This window comes from Fusarium coffeatum (assembly GCF_003316985.1).
Source record: "Fusarium coffeatum strain FIESC_28 chromosome Unknown BRIP53273_contig_123, whole genome shotgun sequence".
Taxonomy (NCBI): domain Eukaryota; kingdom Fungi; phylum Ascomycota; class Sordariomycetes; order Hypocreales; family Nectriaceae; genus Fusarium; species Fusarium coffeatum.
Genome location: NW_022157916.1, coordinates 96605 through 113110, shown reverse-complemented (window position 1 = coordinate 113110; position 16506 = coordinate 96605). Strand labels below are relative to the sequence as shown.

Here is a 16506-nt window from a genome sequence, read left to right as displayed (position 1 = left end):
CTGACGTGAGTCCCGTAAGCAGAAAAAGAAAGGAAGCAAGTATAGAAACAAGAAGACAGGCATCCAAAGTTGAATAAGGGAGCCTCGAACCATTTTTGAGCCGTTTTCATGAATGCATGTGTCTTCGCTGCGTTGGCACCCCAAGCAAGAACACCGTAACTCCTCATGGCGTCGTGTGCCTGGACTGATCTGGAAAGTAGGAAGAAATCCGCAAAGATCGGTTCAACACGGTCTGAATCCCCTAAAGCGATGCGAAACTAGAGTCGTCTTGATCATCTCTGAAAAAGTTGATTAGCCCCCTCTTCTTTGTTGCCCGTTGCGAGACTGAGGTTGTCTTACACGGCCTCGTCTACCGTTACCCTGCTCCTGTTGCATGTATCCCATGTTGGGCATACCCCCCATGTTTCCGTAGCCGTAGTTACCCATTCCCATGCCAAATCCTGGAGGGGCGAAAGGGGTTTGACCGGCGGGCATCTGAGGCATCTGCGAAACAGGCGGCTGGATAGGGCTTCCGTTAGGCATGTTCTGCTGGCGGTACTGGTCAACGGAAGGGTTAGGTCCATTGAAGCCACCATATCCAGCCTGCATAGGAGGATAATTATAGTTCATGGGGGGTGGACCGCGGTTCATCATCTGCTGATACTGCATTGGCTGCATATTGGCAGGCATTGGGCCACCGGGCGTGTTGTACATCATGCCCTGGTTGAACTGAGGGAATGCAGAAACGCCACCCTCCGCAGGCTCGTTCCTTTGACCTCCATATGGCATATCAAATCCAGGAGGGTTAGCTGGCTGGTTCATAGGATTGTAGAATGGCTTGTTGGAGTGTGCAGAGTTAGGGTGATGACCGTTGGCGTTCGCCTGCCTGGATGATGGACGTTGGCGTTGCTCAGCGTGGGTGCTGGCTTCACGGTTATTACCGGCGCTGCGGGTGGATAAGCCAACTTCATCCATTAGGCGCTTGTAACCTTGGTTGGGCTGGGCCTTGATTCTGACGAGGACGTTCTTGACATTCTCTACGACCTGATTGCGGATAGACTCATCGAAGAAAGGCGTCGTAAGCACCTTGAAGATGAGAGTAGCGCCGCATTGATGATCCTTCAGAATAGCCTCCAGCACGTGATCATTGGGCGTGAAGAACAGGGCTTGAAGAATAGCATCCCGAGCATCTGCCTCTGCCTTCTGGTTGATGACCTTTAGTACGGTGAGATAGGCAACCTTGTGGGTACAAAGGTGAACCAGGTAAGGCACAAGTTGGGGCGATAGGACTGTTCGACGCTGAGGGAACGTGCAGGTGTCCAAGAACCAAGTCAGGAGAAGTGCGCCATTGGCGTTGGTCGCCAGCTGCACACTGTTGAGAGCGATGGCAGCAGCCAGCATTCGCTGCTGGTCCTTGGTTGAATGGTGACTTTCGAGACAAGCTCTCATAGCACGAGCACCGTATCGGCCCTGGGCGACCTCCCACATACGGGCAAGCATAGTCTCAAAAATAAAATCGTTATAGGGGGCGCCAAACTTAAGGCAGCCCTGAAGAACATAGTTGCCGTACTGATCCAGGAAAAGAGGAATAGTGTAAGGGCGGATGTGTTCAACAATCAAAGACATCTGAGCAGGAGTCTTGCAAACATCGATAATCTTCTGGGCTGCCCAAGTGCCGTTCTTGTGAACACCAATCTCAGCCATGTGAGGAGCAATCTCAGACAGCATGGCATCACGAAGCTGATCAGAGCAGTGTTCGAACAACTTCTGCACCACTGTGTTACCCAGATAGTCAGACGAGAGTTCGGCAATCTCGGGAAGCATGTCGACGGCAATGTTTTCGATCTCGGCTTGGGATAAACTCTGGTTGTCAATTCGCTTGCGAATATCCCGAAGTTTGGGTGCATCGTGGACACGAGTGTGAGCAGGCTCACGAATGGGAGGAATTTCCTCCACGAACGAGTTAAACTGGATGGCTGACTGGAGGTTGCGAGAGATTCTGAACCTGTCCTCCTCGGAGGCACCAAACTGCTTGACAATATCGAGGATATCCGTGGTCATCTCACGAAGAGAAGGAGCCTTTGGTGCTGTGTTCGTGGCAGCAGAGGCTGAAGCAGTCTCGCCGGCAGGGGTAGTGACATTTGTACCTTGGGCACTGTCCTGTCCTTTGGAGAACGGATCAGGGCTGGGAGATGGGAATACTCCATCGTGGCCAGGGGTGTTGGACGCAGACGGTGGCTTGGCGAAGTTGATACGAATAGGCCCGGCACCGGGGAAAATTTCCTTGCTGTTCATACTGGCTTTGGCCGAGATGGCGCTTTCCACCCTCTCAAAGTTGACGAAACCACAGTTCTTGTGAGTGAGAACCCGGGCCGAGAGGATAGGACCATGGGATTTGAACATCTCAATCAGAGTTGACGTAGTGGTCGATGTGGGAATGCTGCCCAGCCAAAGTGCGCTGGTAGGACCTTCGAGGCCCTGCTCGTCAGCGCCGAGGAGGCCTGCATTGCGGCTGTTCGATCTACCAAGATTGATCCCGGCAACAGCTTGAGGGAGATCCTCGTAATCTTTGTCATCTTGCAGACGAATTTCAGCTGGGGCGACGGGGTTGGAAAGGCCAGAATTGCCAGACACGTAGGTTCGCATCAACCGACTTCCAGGGGTATCCAAGACTCCAGCGGTGCGGGCCCGGGGTCGATTAGCTGAGGCTTGGTTGGCAAAAGCTTGAACAGCGAGGTTGTGATTGTGAATGGCGGCATTGGTAGCAGCTAGCTGATCTTGAAGTGCCGCAACATACTGGGGATCCAGGGGCATATCGGCATCATAGTCGTCCTCGTCGTCGGCATATTTGTCTTTGTTATTGACTGAGTAAGATCGGAATCGGCTTGCCTGCTTGGTGAAGTCGAGATTGGCCAGGTAAGGAGTCGCTGCGAGCTGTGCACGGGGAGGCTGCGGGGTCTCTGCAAGACCAAGATAATCCAGAGTTCTCATATGGACATCTGACTCACCGCCTCCTTCCTTGGAGAACTGGGACTGAGCAGGAGAGCTAGGACCATTGGAACCAACACTAGCAATGCTGGCTAAGGTAGATGCTCTTTCACGACCAACGCCTGTAGGGTTCCAGCTGCTAAAGATCGAAGGACCAAAAGGCGAATTGGTTCCAGGAATTGGGGCGTACTGGCTCCTCTGGGGCATGGAACCGGCACGGAGGCGAGAAAGAAGGGTCGAACTGTTGGAGGGGTTCTCCTGTCCGTCAGGGTTAGGAGAAGGCGACTTGAAAGGGCTCTGAGTCGGCGTGGGCCTGTTGGTCTTGGCAGCTAAGCCAGGCACGCCAGGTATGCCGTTACCGGCACCCCCAGGAGAGAAACGAGAGGGCACTGTGCCGGCGCGAGCACGTCTCGTCTGAGGCATCGAGTCCGGTGTAGGAAGCTGAGCAAAATCTGGAAACCCATCGGTTGGGGACTCGGGAATATTCTCGCGTAGCGGCGTAGAGTTACCGCTTGTGGGAGGGCCGCCCCAAAGAGGCATACCTGATACACCTTCCTGGGCCTGGATCTCACGAGCTCTATGGGACGGAAAAGTCTATGTCAGCGGCATGTACAACAAACAAAGGCTGCAGTGGCAAACAGAACAGAAAATATTTCTTGAACTGAAGGAGAGCATGGAAGCATATTTTCGGGGCAGACAAACCTCTTGGAGAACAGCCGGCTAGAACCAGGGATGTCGTGCGACGGAGAACCAGCCCCGGATCGCGAGTTGCCCGCCATCTTGTTTGAAGGGTTGAGACCTCCAGACAAACCGAACGGAGACCTAGAAGGCGGTAGAGGATCAATGGGGGAGTTGCTGGCTGAAGGAGAACCAGAACGAGGTTGACTGCCAGACTGAGAGGCGTAGCCGAGAGTCAAGTGTTCGGATCTAGAAGTTGACATTATCGATTATCTAGCCGACCTCATAAGACGGTGACACAGGGAAGTGTCGGGCCGGATAGTTGATTATTATTCTCGGCGGAGACTGATCGACTGACCACCTAGAGTAGAGGATCAATACGTTCGTTCAGTCGTTTCTAACGGCGAAAAAAAGACAACCCTAAGATAGAAATCGTCGGGAAAACAGTCTAGTAGCTGTCGATGGACGATGTCGAGCGATGGACGAGGAAATGCCGACGTGAAAGCGTCAGATGGCAATAATTCGAGCGTATTCGAGAGAAACGGGGAGGCTGGATTTAAGGAGCGCGATGCGAACAAGAAGAAATCCAGGAACCGCCGGTATTACAAAGGATGCTCGTGCGAATGGGAAGGACAAGGCCTGCCTGAGCCGAGAACAGGTCGTGATTCTAAAGAACTGGAGAGGCCGCAACGACTGGGGCGAAGCAATTATTGCTCAAGCGAAGATGCAATTGACGTGGACTTTTTGACAGTTGTGGTCGTTGAGCGTCATCCGAGCCTGCGGCTTGAGAGAGGGCGCAAAAAAGAACAGGGAATGTAAAGGGGACTATGTCGAGGGGGGAGGGGAAGAGGGCACAAACAAAGATACGATCAATATACAGGCCTCATTGAAGAAGTACAAAAAAAGGAAGATTTTTCGACTGGGCCTGGAGAAGTAGACGAGCGAGGCGCGCGATTATGGGGAATGGGGCACGAAACGGGGGGTGAGGGAGGAGGAGGAGGAGTCGAGATGTGCGATGTGCGAAGAGGAGAACTTGAAAGAAGGGCCTTGGAAGACGGGCTAATATGGAACCTGGGTTAGTAGGCACTGGCTGGCAGTAGGTGGAGGACAGCTATCCATAGGTTCAGTTGGTAGTATGAATGTACAGTACCTCCAAGGGACGGACAAGGCATCGAGGTGCCCTGACCGGGCTGGGCTGGGCGGGCTACTACTGTAACCTGGGCTGCTCTTAGGTGTGCCCTGTTCCTGCCCGTACCTGAACCCGGACCTCCGTGACAGTTTGTTTCTACTGGGCAGGAACGATGGAGTGGGAGAGCCGAGAAAGCCCCCATGCCATATTCGTCACTCAATAGGCAATTACTAGTGGTCGCTGGTCAGCCTCCCGTCCACCTGTCTTTCCATACCTACTGTACAGTGCAGGAGGTCCTTCTTCTCACAAAAGCAACAAATAATTTTAGTGGACTCTTTGAAAGATGGAAGCGAACCCAGACACCTAAGATACCTAAATTCAGGCTGTGCGCATTCCTATCAGGGCTGTACAGTACAGTATTGGATTAGTAGTTACGCGTCCATATTCGTCACGGAACAACCGCATTTATTTTGCTGCATCTGGGCCGATTTCGTATTGAGATTTGGATACATGTCGACTGGGCAACTCAATGGTTCTACTATTGAGCAGTTCCGGTTGTGATACTGAGTGCTCCCTGAATCAAGCCATTATTTAGTAGCCCGGCAATGTGTAGTTCAAGATACACTCACTTTTCTAACTTAGTACATACCTTACTTAACAATTGCGAAACGGGCTCAAACTTGAATCTTATTAAGCATCAAATAAAGTTCCCTCATCTTGATCGGCTACCTTTGAGTTGCGAAGCCTTTTACCCGGCTCAACAATGCACGAATCATTGGCAATCTGTCATCCATTGTTCTGTAGAATAATACGAGCCGTGTAGATTCTTGCCAAGGTCCATCCCCCACAGTAGGTAGCCACTTTTCGAGATGTCTATAAATGGATAACCGTTTTTCTTGAGTCCTTTACCAGTACAGAATTAATGTTTGTTGAAAGCGCCCAGGGGGACGGTTGGCCGAGGACTTATTAATCTTCCCTTTCTCCATCCCACCTACTGCGAGCTGTACTGTATCTATTCCTGGCTTCTATTACTTTGTTCCGTTTGTGTGTGTGAGAGTGTGTGTGTGCAGTGCATGCCTTTTTCTCCACATGCCCCCATTACAAACTCCATGTTTAAACGGGCATCATCAAGTCGGCACGTACCCGAGAACGTTGTGGTATCGTGTATCGGAAACTCTGTCAAACACGAATACCAATTAAGTTCCGCGGATGTCCAACTGCCTTTGATTTCTAAAGGACTTTCAAAAATGGTTGTTCATCGTCTGGATTTGATATCCAGGGGGTTCAAGGGGTTGCCAAGCTATCTACCTACCATCCGCCAGGTCATGCCTCTCTTTGGTGGTGCCGTAATTTGTACTGTACTTAGAGGCTAGCTACAGCTACAGATGACAATTCACCAAACCGAAATGTATTGCTAGCCATCGGTTGCTTATACTCCAAGAGTTCCCAGTAAACCAACTCGGCATCAAGACTCGATTAGGAGCCGTTAAAACGAAACGCTCCGTGACAGAGCAACGGGCAAAGCTGAAATCTAATTCGTGGGAAACTATCGTCCTATACAGCCTTGCTTCTTCAACGTTATCCTTCACATCCATCCTCACATTCATTCCCCCTATAACCCCCTTCTTGATGACCTCAAGTCAATTCTCTTTCACTTTCATGCTTCTACAAATGCCAACTCTCATTGGTTATACTGATGACACTCTGCACCTCTTTCGAGCCCCTTCTCGACAGCAGAACCAATCACAACCCGTAATTCCTCGATGGAGGATCTGTTAGTCTCCCGATGAAACAAGCCCTATTCTTCCCTGACTCTCATGCCCCCTACCCGTACATATCATGGATGCCCAGGCCCATGCACCCGCATGAGCATCTCGGTTGATAGCTCAGGGGTTGTCATGAGCATCTCGAAACGCAGCTCTTACTCTCTCCCCTCCCCTCCCCCTTCATCAATTGACCGCTCAGCCGAGTTTTGACGACATCCTCCAATGGATTTCGGCTTTCGTTTTTCCTCGCTTGGCCCTGTTTCAGATAGCGGCCCGCAAACCCCGGCTTATGGCCAGGCCCAGCAGTGTCCATGTTCTATTCCTGGTATCGTGGTTTCAACACTAACTTATATGCTCAAAAAGCATTGCAAGTACAAGCACCATGGATTCCGCTCTTGCTAGTATTTCATGTTGCAACAGAAATCCAGGTTACCTTTCAGGCGCCCCGATTCTTATTTTCTTATATTGGTTGTCTTTTATTACGCTCTTTCAGAGTGACCCTCCTGCGACAGATCGTTCCCAAATGCGCTCAAAATGTCACTATTGCTCTATACCCGGACTATGTTGTCCCGCCCAGCCTGCTCAAAAGTGTCAAAGAGTCTGCAACATCTATCACCCGACTCCTAGTACACTGGGTATTTGTCCGACCTTTCATGGCATTTCATCATCATCGGTACCGCGTAATGACATTTCTTGGGCCAGTTGCCGCCGCCAAATAGGTCAAGAGTTACCAAACGTAGAACAACATCTCTGCCAAGTGCGAGAGGTGCCAAAGATCTTTCGCCCGTAAACGCCAAGAGGGGAAAACTTCATGAGAGGGATATATGTGCCACCTTGCTTTCAAACCTCATTCAAAATGCCAAACTGCAACATGAGCGCCTGCTCCTCAAATATTCATCCATGCTTCTCTCTTTATTTGGCATGCTTCTTGAATGCCAGCAGATCGGCCAGACTGTTAAGTGGGCAACCGTGACGCAAGAAATCATGAGCCAACAGTTCATCGGCTGAGGCGCGACTCTTGACGTCGACGCACAGGCAGACGGACAAGAACGCCTTGAGTTCTTTGCTGAGCTTCTCGGGCTTCTTGAGTCGAGGCGTTCCATTAGTCGCGATGAGGTAAAGAGCCTTGAGAGGCTCCTCGTTGAGGTATGGAGGCTCAGACTCTATCATTTCAATAGCCATGATACCCAAAGACCAGATATCGACCTTGGGGCCGTATTCCTTCTGCTTGACAACCTCGGGGGCCATCCAATAGGGGGTTCCCACCATGGTGGCTCGCTTGGACTTTGTCTCTGTGAGCTTCGCGCAGAAGCCAAAATCAGCTGCAGATGGTTAGAATCAGATACAGGATAGCATTCATTCAAGTTGATTGACTTACTAATTTTGACGTTTCCGCGAGCGTCCAGTAGAACGTTGTCACTCTTAATATCACGGTGAATAATGTTTTGCGAATGCAAGTGCTGCAATCCTTGGCAAGTCTGAAAAGAAGATTAGCTTCCATCATATGTGAGCGGTGGTACTAGACCTACCTCGTGACAGATAGTTGAAATCTGCTCTTCCGAGATTGAAGGGTTGTTGTCAATCACATCAGTGAGAGCACCACCCTCCATAAACTCCATAACAACCCATAGCTCCGCGTTGTTGTTGCGCAAGAATGCATCGAGGAAGTTGACAATGTTGCGGTGCCGGCTGTCCTTCATAACCATGATCTCATTCACAATAAGTTCCTTCCTAGGTTGATGTGCGAGATCCATTTGTTTGATGGCAACCTGGGCTCGGGGGCCCTGGGCACGCAGAATATCGCGGGCAATGCCCTGAGCTGTCTCCTTAATCTTGGCGACGTAGACGGATCCAGATGCACCCTGGCCAATCTTCTTCTGCTTAGAGTAGGAAATGTTGGGGTCGTCCTTAGAGACAGCTTCCTTAAGCTTGGCCATAACCTCACTCTCGGACATAGTGGACATCCTAACGTCCTGCTTGCGCTCTGAGGGTGAAGGCTTAGCAGTGAGAGCAGCCTCGGCGGCCTTAACGCCGTCTGCTTGCTGCTGTGGCTGACTAGGCTTTGGTGCAACATTAAGTGGCTTTACAGGAGCTGGCAGTCGCGAAGCCTGGGCCTGTTGCTGGGGCTGTCGGGTCTGCGGCGACTGGTTTCCATTGGCGTAACGAGGTGCATTTGCATGACTAGTAGCGCCATTGTCGGCTCTGGGGGTTCGCTGTGCCTGTGTAGGGTCTCTCAGAGAGCTGGAACTAGGTTGAGAGGACAAAGGTGGTCGCTGGGATGTTACGTTGGGGGGTGAAGGAGCAGGACGCTGTGCCCGTAGGTTGCTTTGCTGTTGTGAAGGCTTTGGCGCGGGAGGGGCTGCTCGCGAGGGGTTGAAGCGGTCGGACTGAGAAGACGAGCTGTAACCACCGCCAATCTCCTGCTGAGCAAGGGGAACCTTGGTCTTAGGAAGAGAAGCATTGTACGCCTCCAGATCACGTCGGTTCTGCTCCTCGATCTCTCGCTCTCGCTGTCTCTGGGCCTCCAACTGCTTCTTGCGCTGCTCTTCTCTCAAAGCATCTTGAGACATGTAGTTGGGCGCCATTTGCTGCATTTGCTGGCGCTGCTGGTATTGTTGCTGCTGGTCCTGCTGGGCAGGGCGCTCATCAGGTCGGGCGGGGCGGCGCGGAGCATTGGGATTGGGTTGGACAGGAGAAGGATTGTAACCTGGGCGCTGGGAAGGAGCTGGGGGCGCAGGTCGAGGAGGTGCCACAGAATTGCCGCTGCCATACCCAAGCTGTTTGTTGCCTTGGTTCTGAGTCGGAGGAGTTGGTGTCAAACTGGGGTACTGGTTGGGGTTTTCAGCTCGTTTGGCGAGATCAGTGTAGAAGTCCAGGACCTCGAAGACAGCCTGGGGGTTGCGCTCATAGTCTTCCTTGGTAATTGCTGACGAGTTAAGGAGCTTCGACCACTCTGGCGGTAAACCGACAAATTCTCCAGTCTTGGGATCGAAACCAACATGTACAGCGTGGGAAAAGTTAGTAGGATTGCTGACACCGCCCATACCTGGACAAGCGCCATAGATGAAGTCAATCCATTCGTACAAGTCATCGTCACTCTTTACCTTGATCTGGAGGGTCTTGGTCTGACCGTCGTCGTCGCCCGGGCTGTTAGACGAACCATCTGGTTTGCGCTTGATTTCGAAGATGGTACCGGCGGCTTCGACTCGTCCGACGTTAACTACATCCCTAAGGTAAAGGGTATAAGAGACTTTGCCGCCTTCGGTCTTGTGAAAATCGAGCGACTCTTTGCGGAGGATTAGGTATTTTTGCTTCCAGGGTTGAATGAAGTTTTTGCTCTCCTTAACTGACGCCCAACCCTCCTTCTTAACGGCTACTCCGCCTAGACCATCGGTGTTGTTGGACTGTTGACGGGCGATCGGAAGGGAAATGGTGGAACCGGTGTACGTCGAGGTTGCAGTACTACGAATGGGGGAAATAGCCATATTGGCCATGCTTCCTGGAAGGTTGGCATTGGGCGTTAGGTTCAACCGCGGTCGATCTGTGGGAGGCCGAGGCGCAGGGCCTGGGTTCATGAACTGCCCTGAGTTGTACATACTGCATGATGTTAGTTATCTATCCAGTCAACGCGATGGTTTGAGCCTTGTTGTGAGCTGTTGGCACCGATCAACTCTTTTCAGGAGACCTGCCGGTGGCCCTTAGGCATGGGTAGTCCCAAAACATAGAGAAGCGACGACGAGATTCTTCTAATCTGTCGGATGGCCGCCTCCTGATACCGGAAAGTACATGCGAGCATCGCCAGAATAGAGGAAGGGTCGTCTTCTTCACCCCGCCATGGTGCCGAAACAATGCCTCATTCGCAAGGATAGGAGAAGTAACGCACCTGTTTTGAGCCATCTTGAATTACGTTGACTGCAGGAAGCAGCAAGTATTATTTGATGGTGACTAGAAAAGATAAGCCCGTCTGCAAGAAGAATGTGCAAGCTGTTAATGGCGGGCCGTACGATTGCTGGCTTTCCGATTTGACGGCGAGCGGTGGGCTGTTCTGAGAGGCGACCGACTCAGGAGCACTCTGCAAGGACTTTGGGCGGTCTGCTGTGGATGATGTTGAAGGACACTCGTACAAAGATCAAAGAAAAACTGATCCTGGGCGCAAAACAAGGCCTTCTCAGCGACCGAAGAAAGAAATCATGTATTCAGAAATCGGGTTGGAGCAGCGGTCAGAATCAGAAAGGGCGAGGTATGTAGGTAGGTATATAGCTTCCCAGTTACAACCAAGCACGGGGGTGAGATTTGGAGTGGAGGTACTGGCGCTGGTGCTGGCGTTGGCGCTGGGATGACGGATGGCGCCTGTAGCTGCAGCACAAAGAAGGCTCCTTAGTAAGGGCGGCGACGAAACGTGCGTGCAACTCTACTTGCAGCTCGTGATAGTAAGCCGGAATCCGTAGAACCAAGGCTATAAACGCTGGTTGTTGAAGGAGGAAGAAGCAAGTATCTGCAATAGCTAGACACTGAATAAGAATGGAAAGGGCAGGTTCAGGGTGCGGCTGGCCTTCCAAGTTTGGGTCAGAGAATGCGAAGGAGAAGGAGGAGCAGAAAGGTGGAGAAGGAGCAATAATGACCCCTAGTTCCCCAGCGCTGAGGTATTCTCCCGCCGCAAAAGTGTCAGACCAGGAGGGGCGGGGAAGTTCCAGTGGCAGTCGGGCTTGCGCCTGCCCGCAGCGATGCGCTGTAGCTTGGGTATAGACAAGAGCTGGGCGGCAACCTATGGTCAGTGGCTGGCCTGTGGCTAATGCTGTAGGTAGCCTAGTTGGGCTCCCATAGCTCCGATCCTGGATTGGAAACAATGCAAATGGATATCCGTATTTTCAGGTAGAATGCCAGCAAAACTTCAGTGGAGATTGACCCCTGGATTGGATTGAATTGCCCATGCATTTATTTGATGGTTGTTTTATGTGAGAGCCCAGGGGTTCAATTACTTGCATTGGTCCGTTGGGCAGAGTGGGATGGATAATTGACCAACCATTATCAACCTGGGGATACCTTTAATAACGTGCATGCCCGACGGGAGTGGACGGACAGGACTTTCCTTGGTTATTGAGACCTGCAGTTATTAGGTATTATACGATGGAAAGAATTGCAATCATCACCCTATTCTTATTATCTCCGGCAACTCACCAAATAGTGAGACGAAGCGATGATAGTAGCGTACAGCTAGACGAGTCCAACTCATATTAGCTTCAACTGCGAATGGCTTTCCAAGCGTCCATACCAAAATAGTGCCCCCACCTCAGGTTGTTTGCGCTGATCATATGAGCAGCACCCAGCCGTGAAGAGCTGCCTTCAGGCCAGTCACTGCCCTCCCGTTTAGTCTATCATGGCCCGGCCCGTTTGTTGCTGGTCCCAGCCGGTCAGGGTAAGGTCCATCTGTCTGCTGTGTCTCCAGTTGATAATTTCGGTTTTCAGGAGGGCCAGTTCCATCCAATGCAGGAGCAAGACTTGCCTGCTGTCAAGACGTTTATACACTCAACTACCTAATGACATATATGCACTACAATGTCCTCGCTTTTGTTGCAATGCTTTCGATATTTTACGTTCCTGTGATGCATTAGCGGTTTGGCCTTAAACGGTTACTCAATCTGTTGCGTTTCAAGCACATCGCCACGCACCACCATTCCATATCTAGCGATCATGGTGTTTCGATCTAGGGTATCCGCGTTGCTATCAACTGGACTAACTACTACCTTATGTCATATTCATATACAAAGAACACTGAGAGCCTCAGGCAAAATAGTAGGACCGGCTTTCCTCTCTTAGGGTCGATTCTTCTCACCCTATCCCACAGTAGCTATAAGAAAGTAGACTCCTTTACTTACACCTTCGCAAAACCGCCCAACATTTATCAGTGGCTAAGCTTCATGACGATTGTCATCAGAGGCCCTACAAGGTTTCCGCTACCAATGGCGTAAAATAGCCGCCGCAACTCAAGAGCCTAGACCCATACGTGTCATACCAGACGACATCTCATGAATCAATCTCATCCGAATTTGAATAGGTTTCACGTGCACCCTTGTCACTGTCAGTAACCGAACAGAAACAACAGAAACAGGACACAGAGGCTTCATTACGTAGCGTTTCCTCAGAGGGGGTCCTACTATAGTACATAGTCTACATGTTGTAGTAGAGTCTCCAGTAAAGACCCCTTCGCATAGCAGAACCTTGTCAAACTTGGCCGTTAAACTGGAGATAAGCAACGCTTCACCTCGACAACAGAATCGGCAACAGCAACCTAATCTTACCAGCTCCAATATAATGTCTAGGTCCAGATTCTGTCTTTCTCACAGCTAAAGGGAGTCAAGTCTACAGATCGTCTGCGAAAGCCTGTCTTGTGCTATACGGTAGAATACCAGTTATCAGCCCTCGAGACAGTCACCACGATCAACATTCGTGGGAACATGAGATCCTGTCAATTCGAATTTTCCGTCTTTGCTACATAAACCTGCAGATCTTGAAGAACCTTGTTTCACGTCCGAGCTCTGGGTCAATGGCACGCTATTGAGTGAGATTCAGGAGACGGCAGAACAGACAATATGCTATGGACCAATCGGTGGACTATCCGTGTGGAGATCTACGCTTACCGTAATGTAGGTATGATACAGTAATTAACAAAAAACAGAAAAGCCAAAGCAAGCAAGCATTAGTGAAGAATCTTGATGCGAATACGTGCCATTGTATAGAAGAAGAAAGCAAGAACGGTTCGACAAGTAGAGGCTCTTCCATTGCCTAAGTAGTAGGTAGGTAGACCGTATATTTTTAAGCATTGTCTGGTATCTGTAGACTCAACCGGACAAATCCTAACTCCCGCGTAGATGCCCATTGTTTCGTCAAACAATCGTGCTAGAATGGCATCTAATATTACATTTTCTTTGCGTATGTGCTAATTTTATCCTCCCCCTTTTCACTGCTTTATCGTGCAGCAACCTCAACATCCTGACCCTCAAACTTGGGTAGCTCGCTCTCAACCTGGGCCCAGGTCTTGCTGCCATCCACAAGTGATTTGATGGCATCAATAATCTTCTCCTGCTCAGCTCGGACCTGGTTGGTGCTGTCGCGGTCTCGCAGAGTAACAGTGCCATCCTGTGCGGTCTGGAAGTCAATCGTGATGCCAAGAGGAGTACCAAGCTCGTCGTTTCGGCTGTATCGCTTGCCAATACTGGCAGACGAATCGTCGACACGGCTAGAGATACCAGCACTACGAAGACGCTGCGAAAGCTGCTTGAGAAGAGGCTTGAACTGAGGGTTAGAAGAGAGGGGAACAAGGAGAACCTTGGTGGGAGCCACGGTGGGAGGGAAAGACAGGACCTGGAGAATGTTAGTGTTTGATCATAAAGCATATCGAAGGGAAGATTTCTTACTCCACGGGCCTCATCACCACCCTCAGTACCACGAGTCCAGAAGCTGTGCTCCATCAGAGAGTAGAGGATACGGCCAATACCGAACGAAGGCTCAATGACGTTGGGCACAAACTCGCGGGTGTTCTCAACTCTCTTGCGGAACTCGATGGCAACAGAGTCCTTGTTGATCTGGACCTTGCCGTCGGCAACGCCAGCAACCTCGAGGGTGATGCTGCCGTTGTCGCTCAGCTCCTTGGCAAGCTTCTCTCGCTGCTCTTGTGGTGTGGCCAGGAGAGCAGCCTCGACAGTCTTGGCATCCTTCTTGAACTGAGGACCGAACTTCTTCCTCTCGATATCGATCTGCCACTCCTCAATGACAAGAGGAGTCTCACGCTGCTCACGAACAACCAGGGGAGCACCGGTCTTCTTGGCGTGCACGCTCAAATCGTAGGCACTTCGGTCGGCACAGCCAACACACTCGATCCAGCCAGAGCTGGTGAAAAGCTCAGCGTCCCAGCAATCACAAGCGTAGTGGGCCATCTCGTTGGCCATGTGCTGACGGAAACGCAGCTTGGTCATGTCGATACCAATCTTCTGCAAGAACTGGTGAATACGGGCGAGGAAGTAACCCAGAGTCTCGTTATCCACGAGACCTTCCTTAACAGCCTGGCCAATCTTGACAGTTCTGGTTTCAGTCTTGCCAGACAGTTGGGTATCACGGTCGAGAAGGACGAGCTCAACATCCTCAACCTCGTGGAATCGGTGGTGCTTCTTGCCGCCCTCAGGGTCGACGAAGTGCTCGATCTCGGCCATAAGGAACTCGCGGACTCGCAGCAGACCGGCGCGAGGGGAGATCTCGTTACGGTATGACTTACCGATAGAGGCAGAGGCGAAGGGCATCTGGGACTGGTTGAACTCGAGAAGCTTGGCGAAGTTCAGGAACTGGCCCTGGGCAGTCTCGGGACGAAGGTAACCGGGGTAGTTGCTGCTGGGGCCGATAGAGGTCTGGAACATGAGATTGAAGGAAACAGGCTCCGCAGGCTGAACACCGGTGGCAGGGTTTCTAAGATCGTACTTCTTGATAAGCTCGCCGAGCTCAGGGCCGCCGTAGTTGTCGATTCTGGCAAGGACCTCCTCGTACTCCTGGACGACAGCATCGTCGAGCTTGACTGCCTCAGTCTTGGCCTTCTTCTTCTTCTTCTTGGGGTCCTCCTCCTTCTCCTCAATCTTCTGGCCACGGGCCTCCTTGTCGCCGTTCAGACGTGCCTCAAGAATGGCCTCGACGAAATGGTCAGCTCGGAGAATCTCACCGTTCTTGGGATCCTTGCACATCCAGTCGGCAAACTTGTCGACGTGACCACTGGTCTTGAGAACCTCGTGGGGAGTCAGGACAGTGCAGTCAACTTCGAGCATGTCCTCCTCGAGGATGAAGTGTTTTCTCCATTGCTCAACAACAGCTGCTTGAAGTGCACAACCGGGAGGGCCATAGTCGAACAGACCACCAACACCGCCGTAGATCTCGAAGGAGGGGGTATAGAACATGCGTCGTCGGAGGATAGATTCGAGAACAGCCTTGTCAAGGGGCTGGCCCTTGAGGGTGGTCGCGCTGGAAGTCATTGTGTCTTTGGAGTGCTTCTGCGACTTTTGCAGTTTAAAGGCGTTGAGGGGTCGTGAGGTCGCAAATGTGCGAGTGCGGGGTGGTTTTGCGCAGGCCGTTAACCGGGACCTGGAACTAAAGCGGGAAACACTAAGTTGCCTCGACAAGGACGACGCTGCTGAGAGGTTTGATGGTACTGTTACTGGCAGTGTCGTTGGGGATAGTGAGAGGAGACGAATTGGCTTCATCCACCCTGATTTGAAAAGTTCGTAGGGGTACAATAAAAGTGAAGCAAGAGGGCGTGAGTCACAGCACAAGCACAAGACTTGTAGTGGACGTCTGGGCTGTAGGTATGGGTCCTGCCTAGAGGTACCTTTAGGTTTGGGCTGTATGAGATGGAAGACTGTGGATGGTGGGGGTATCTTTTGGGTGTTTCTTTACTGTCTGCTGAGCGCTGATTCGATGACTCGAGGTGGTGGTTCAGGTCGATTACCCTAAGGAGAGGCAGTTCTGCGTTGGATTTGCAGTTTTCCAAGGAAGATATGACTGACTGATGGTAAGTTTTTTTCATCCCCGCCATAGCCACTTATTACCACCAACCTACTGAAATCGGGAAGTTTTCCCCCTCTGTTTACCTCCGCTACTGGGGTGGCAGGTGGATCAGACGACAGGATAACTCGTAGCAGTAAAGCTGTCTCACTACAGCCATAAGGAGGGTGCGTATGGTTAAGAGTATGTTGCATGGAAGAGCTTGGGCTCGTTTTGTCTGCGAACTATTCTGTACACCCTACTGGCTACCTATCTAGGTAGATAATCAAATTGAGTAGCCCCTTACCAGAGGAAGTTACCCTTGTTCATGATGTCGTGCCCATATCATATTTGATGATGAACTGACCAAATGCACAAACCAATGTACTCCGAATATTGCCATCAATGCGCTCAACAAAGCAGTTTTCAGCTAGGCTCAAGTGACTG

At 51.2% G+C, this 16506-nt stretch overlaps 3 protein-coding genes across 3 annotated transcripts; all 3 read right to left on the bottom strand.

The window, feature by feature from the left end:
* Positions 1-291: 291 nt before the first annotated feature.
* On the bottom strand, positions 292-3908 carry FIESC28_05751 (uncharacterized protein; the record flags this gene model as incomplete). Its single annotated transcript, XM_031159896.1, has 2 exons — positions 292-3544; positions 3670-3908. The coding sequence occupies 2 exons, from the start codon at positions 3906-3908 to the stop codon at positions 292-294; spliced, it is 3492 nt and encodes a 1163-aa protein (XP_031016059.1).
* A 3544-nt stretch (positions 3909-7452) lies between these two features.
* FIESC28_05750 (uncharacterized protein) lies at positions 7453-10437 on the bottom strand (the record flags this gene model as incomplete). Its single annotated transcript, XM_031159895.1, has 4 exons — positions 7453-7862; positions 7919-8018; positions 8070-10137; positions 10424-10437. The coding sequence occupies 4 exons, from the start codon at positions 10435-10437 to the stop codon at positions 7453-7455; spliced, it is 2592 nt and encodes an 863-aa protein (XP_031016058.1).
* A 3069-nt stretch (positions 10438-13506) lies between these two features.
* On the bottom strand, positions 13507-15551 carry FIESC28_05749 (uncharacterized protein; the record flags this gene model as incomplete). Its single annotated transcript, XM_031159894.1, has 2 exons — positions 13507-13902; positions 13956-15551. The coding sequence occupies 2 exons, from the start codon at positions 15549-15551 to the stop codon at positions 13507-13509; spliced, it is 1992 nt and encodes a 663-aa protein (XP_031016057.1).
* Between the last annotated feature and the right edge of the window lie 955 nt (positions 15552-16506).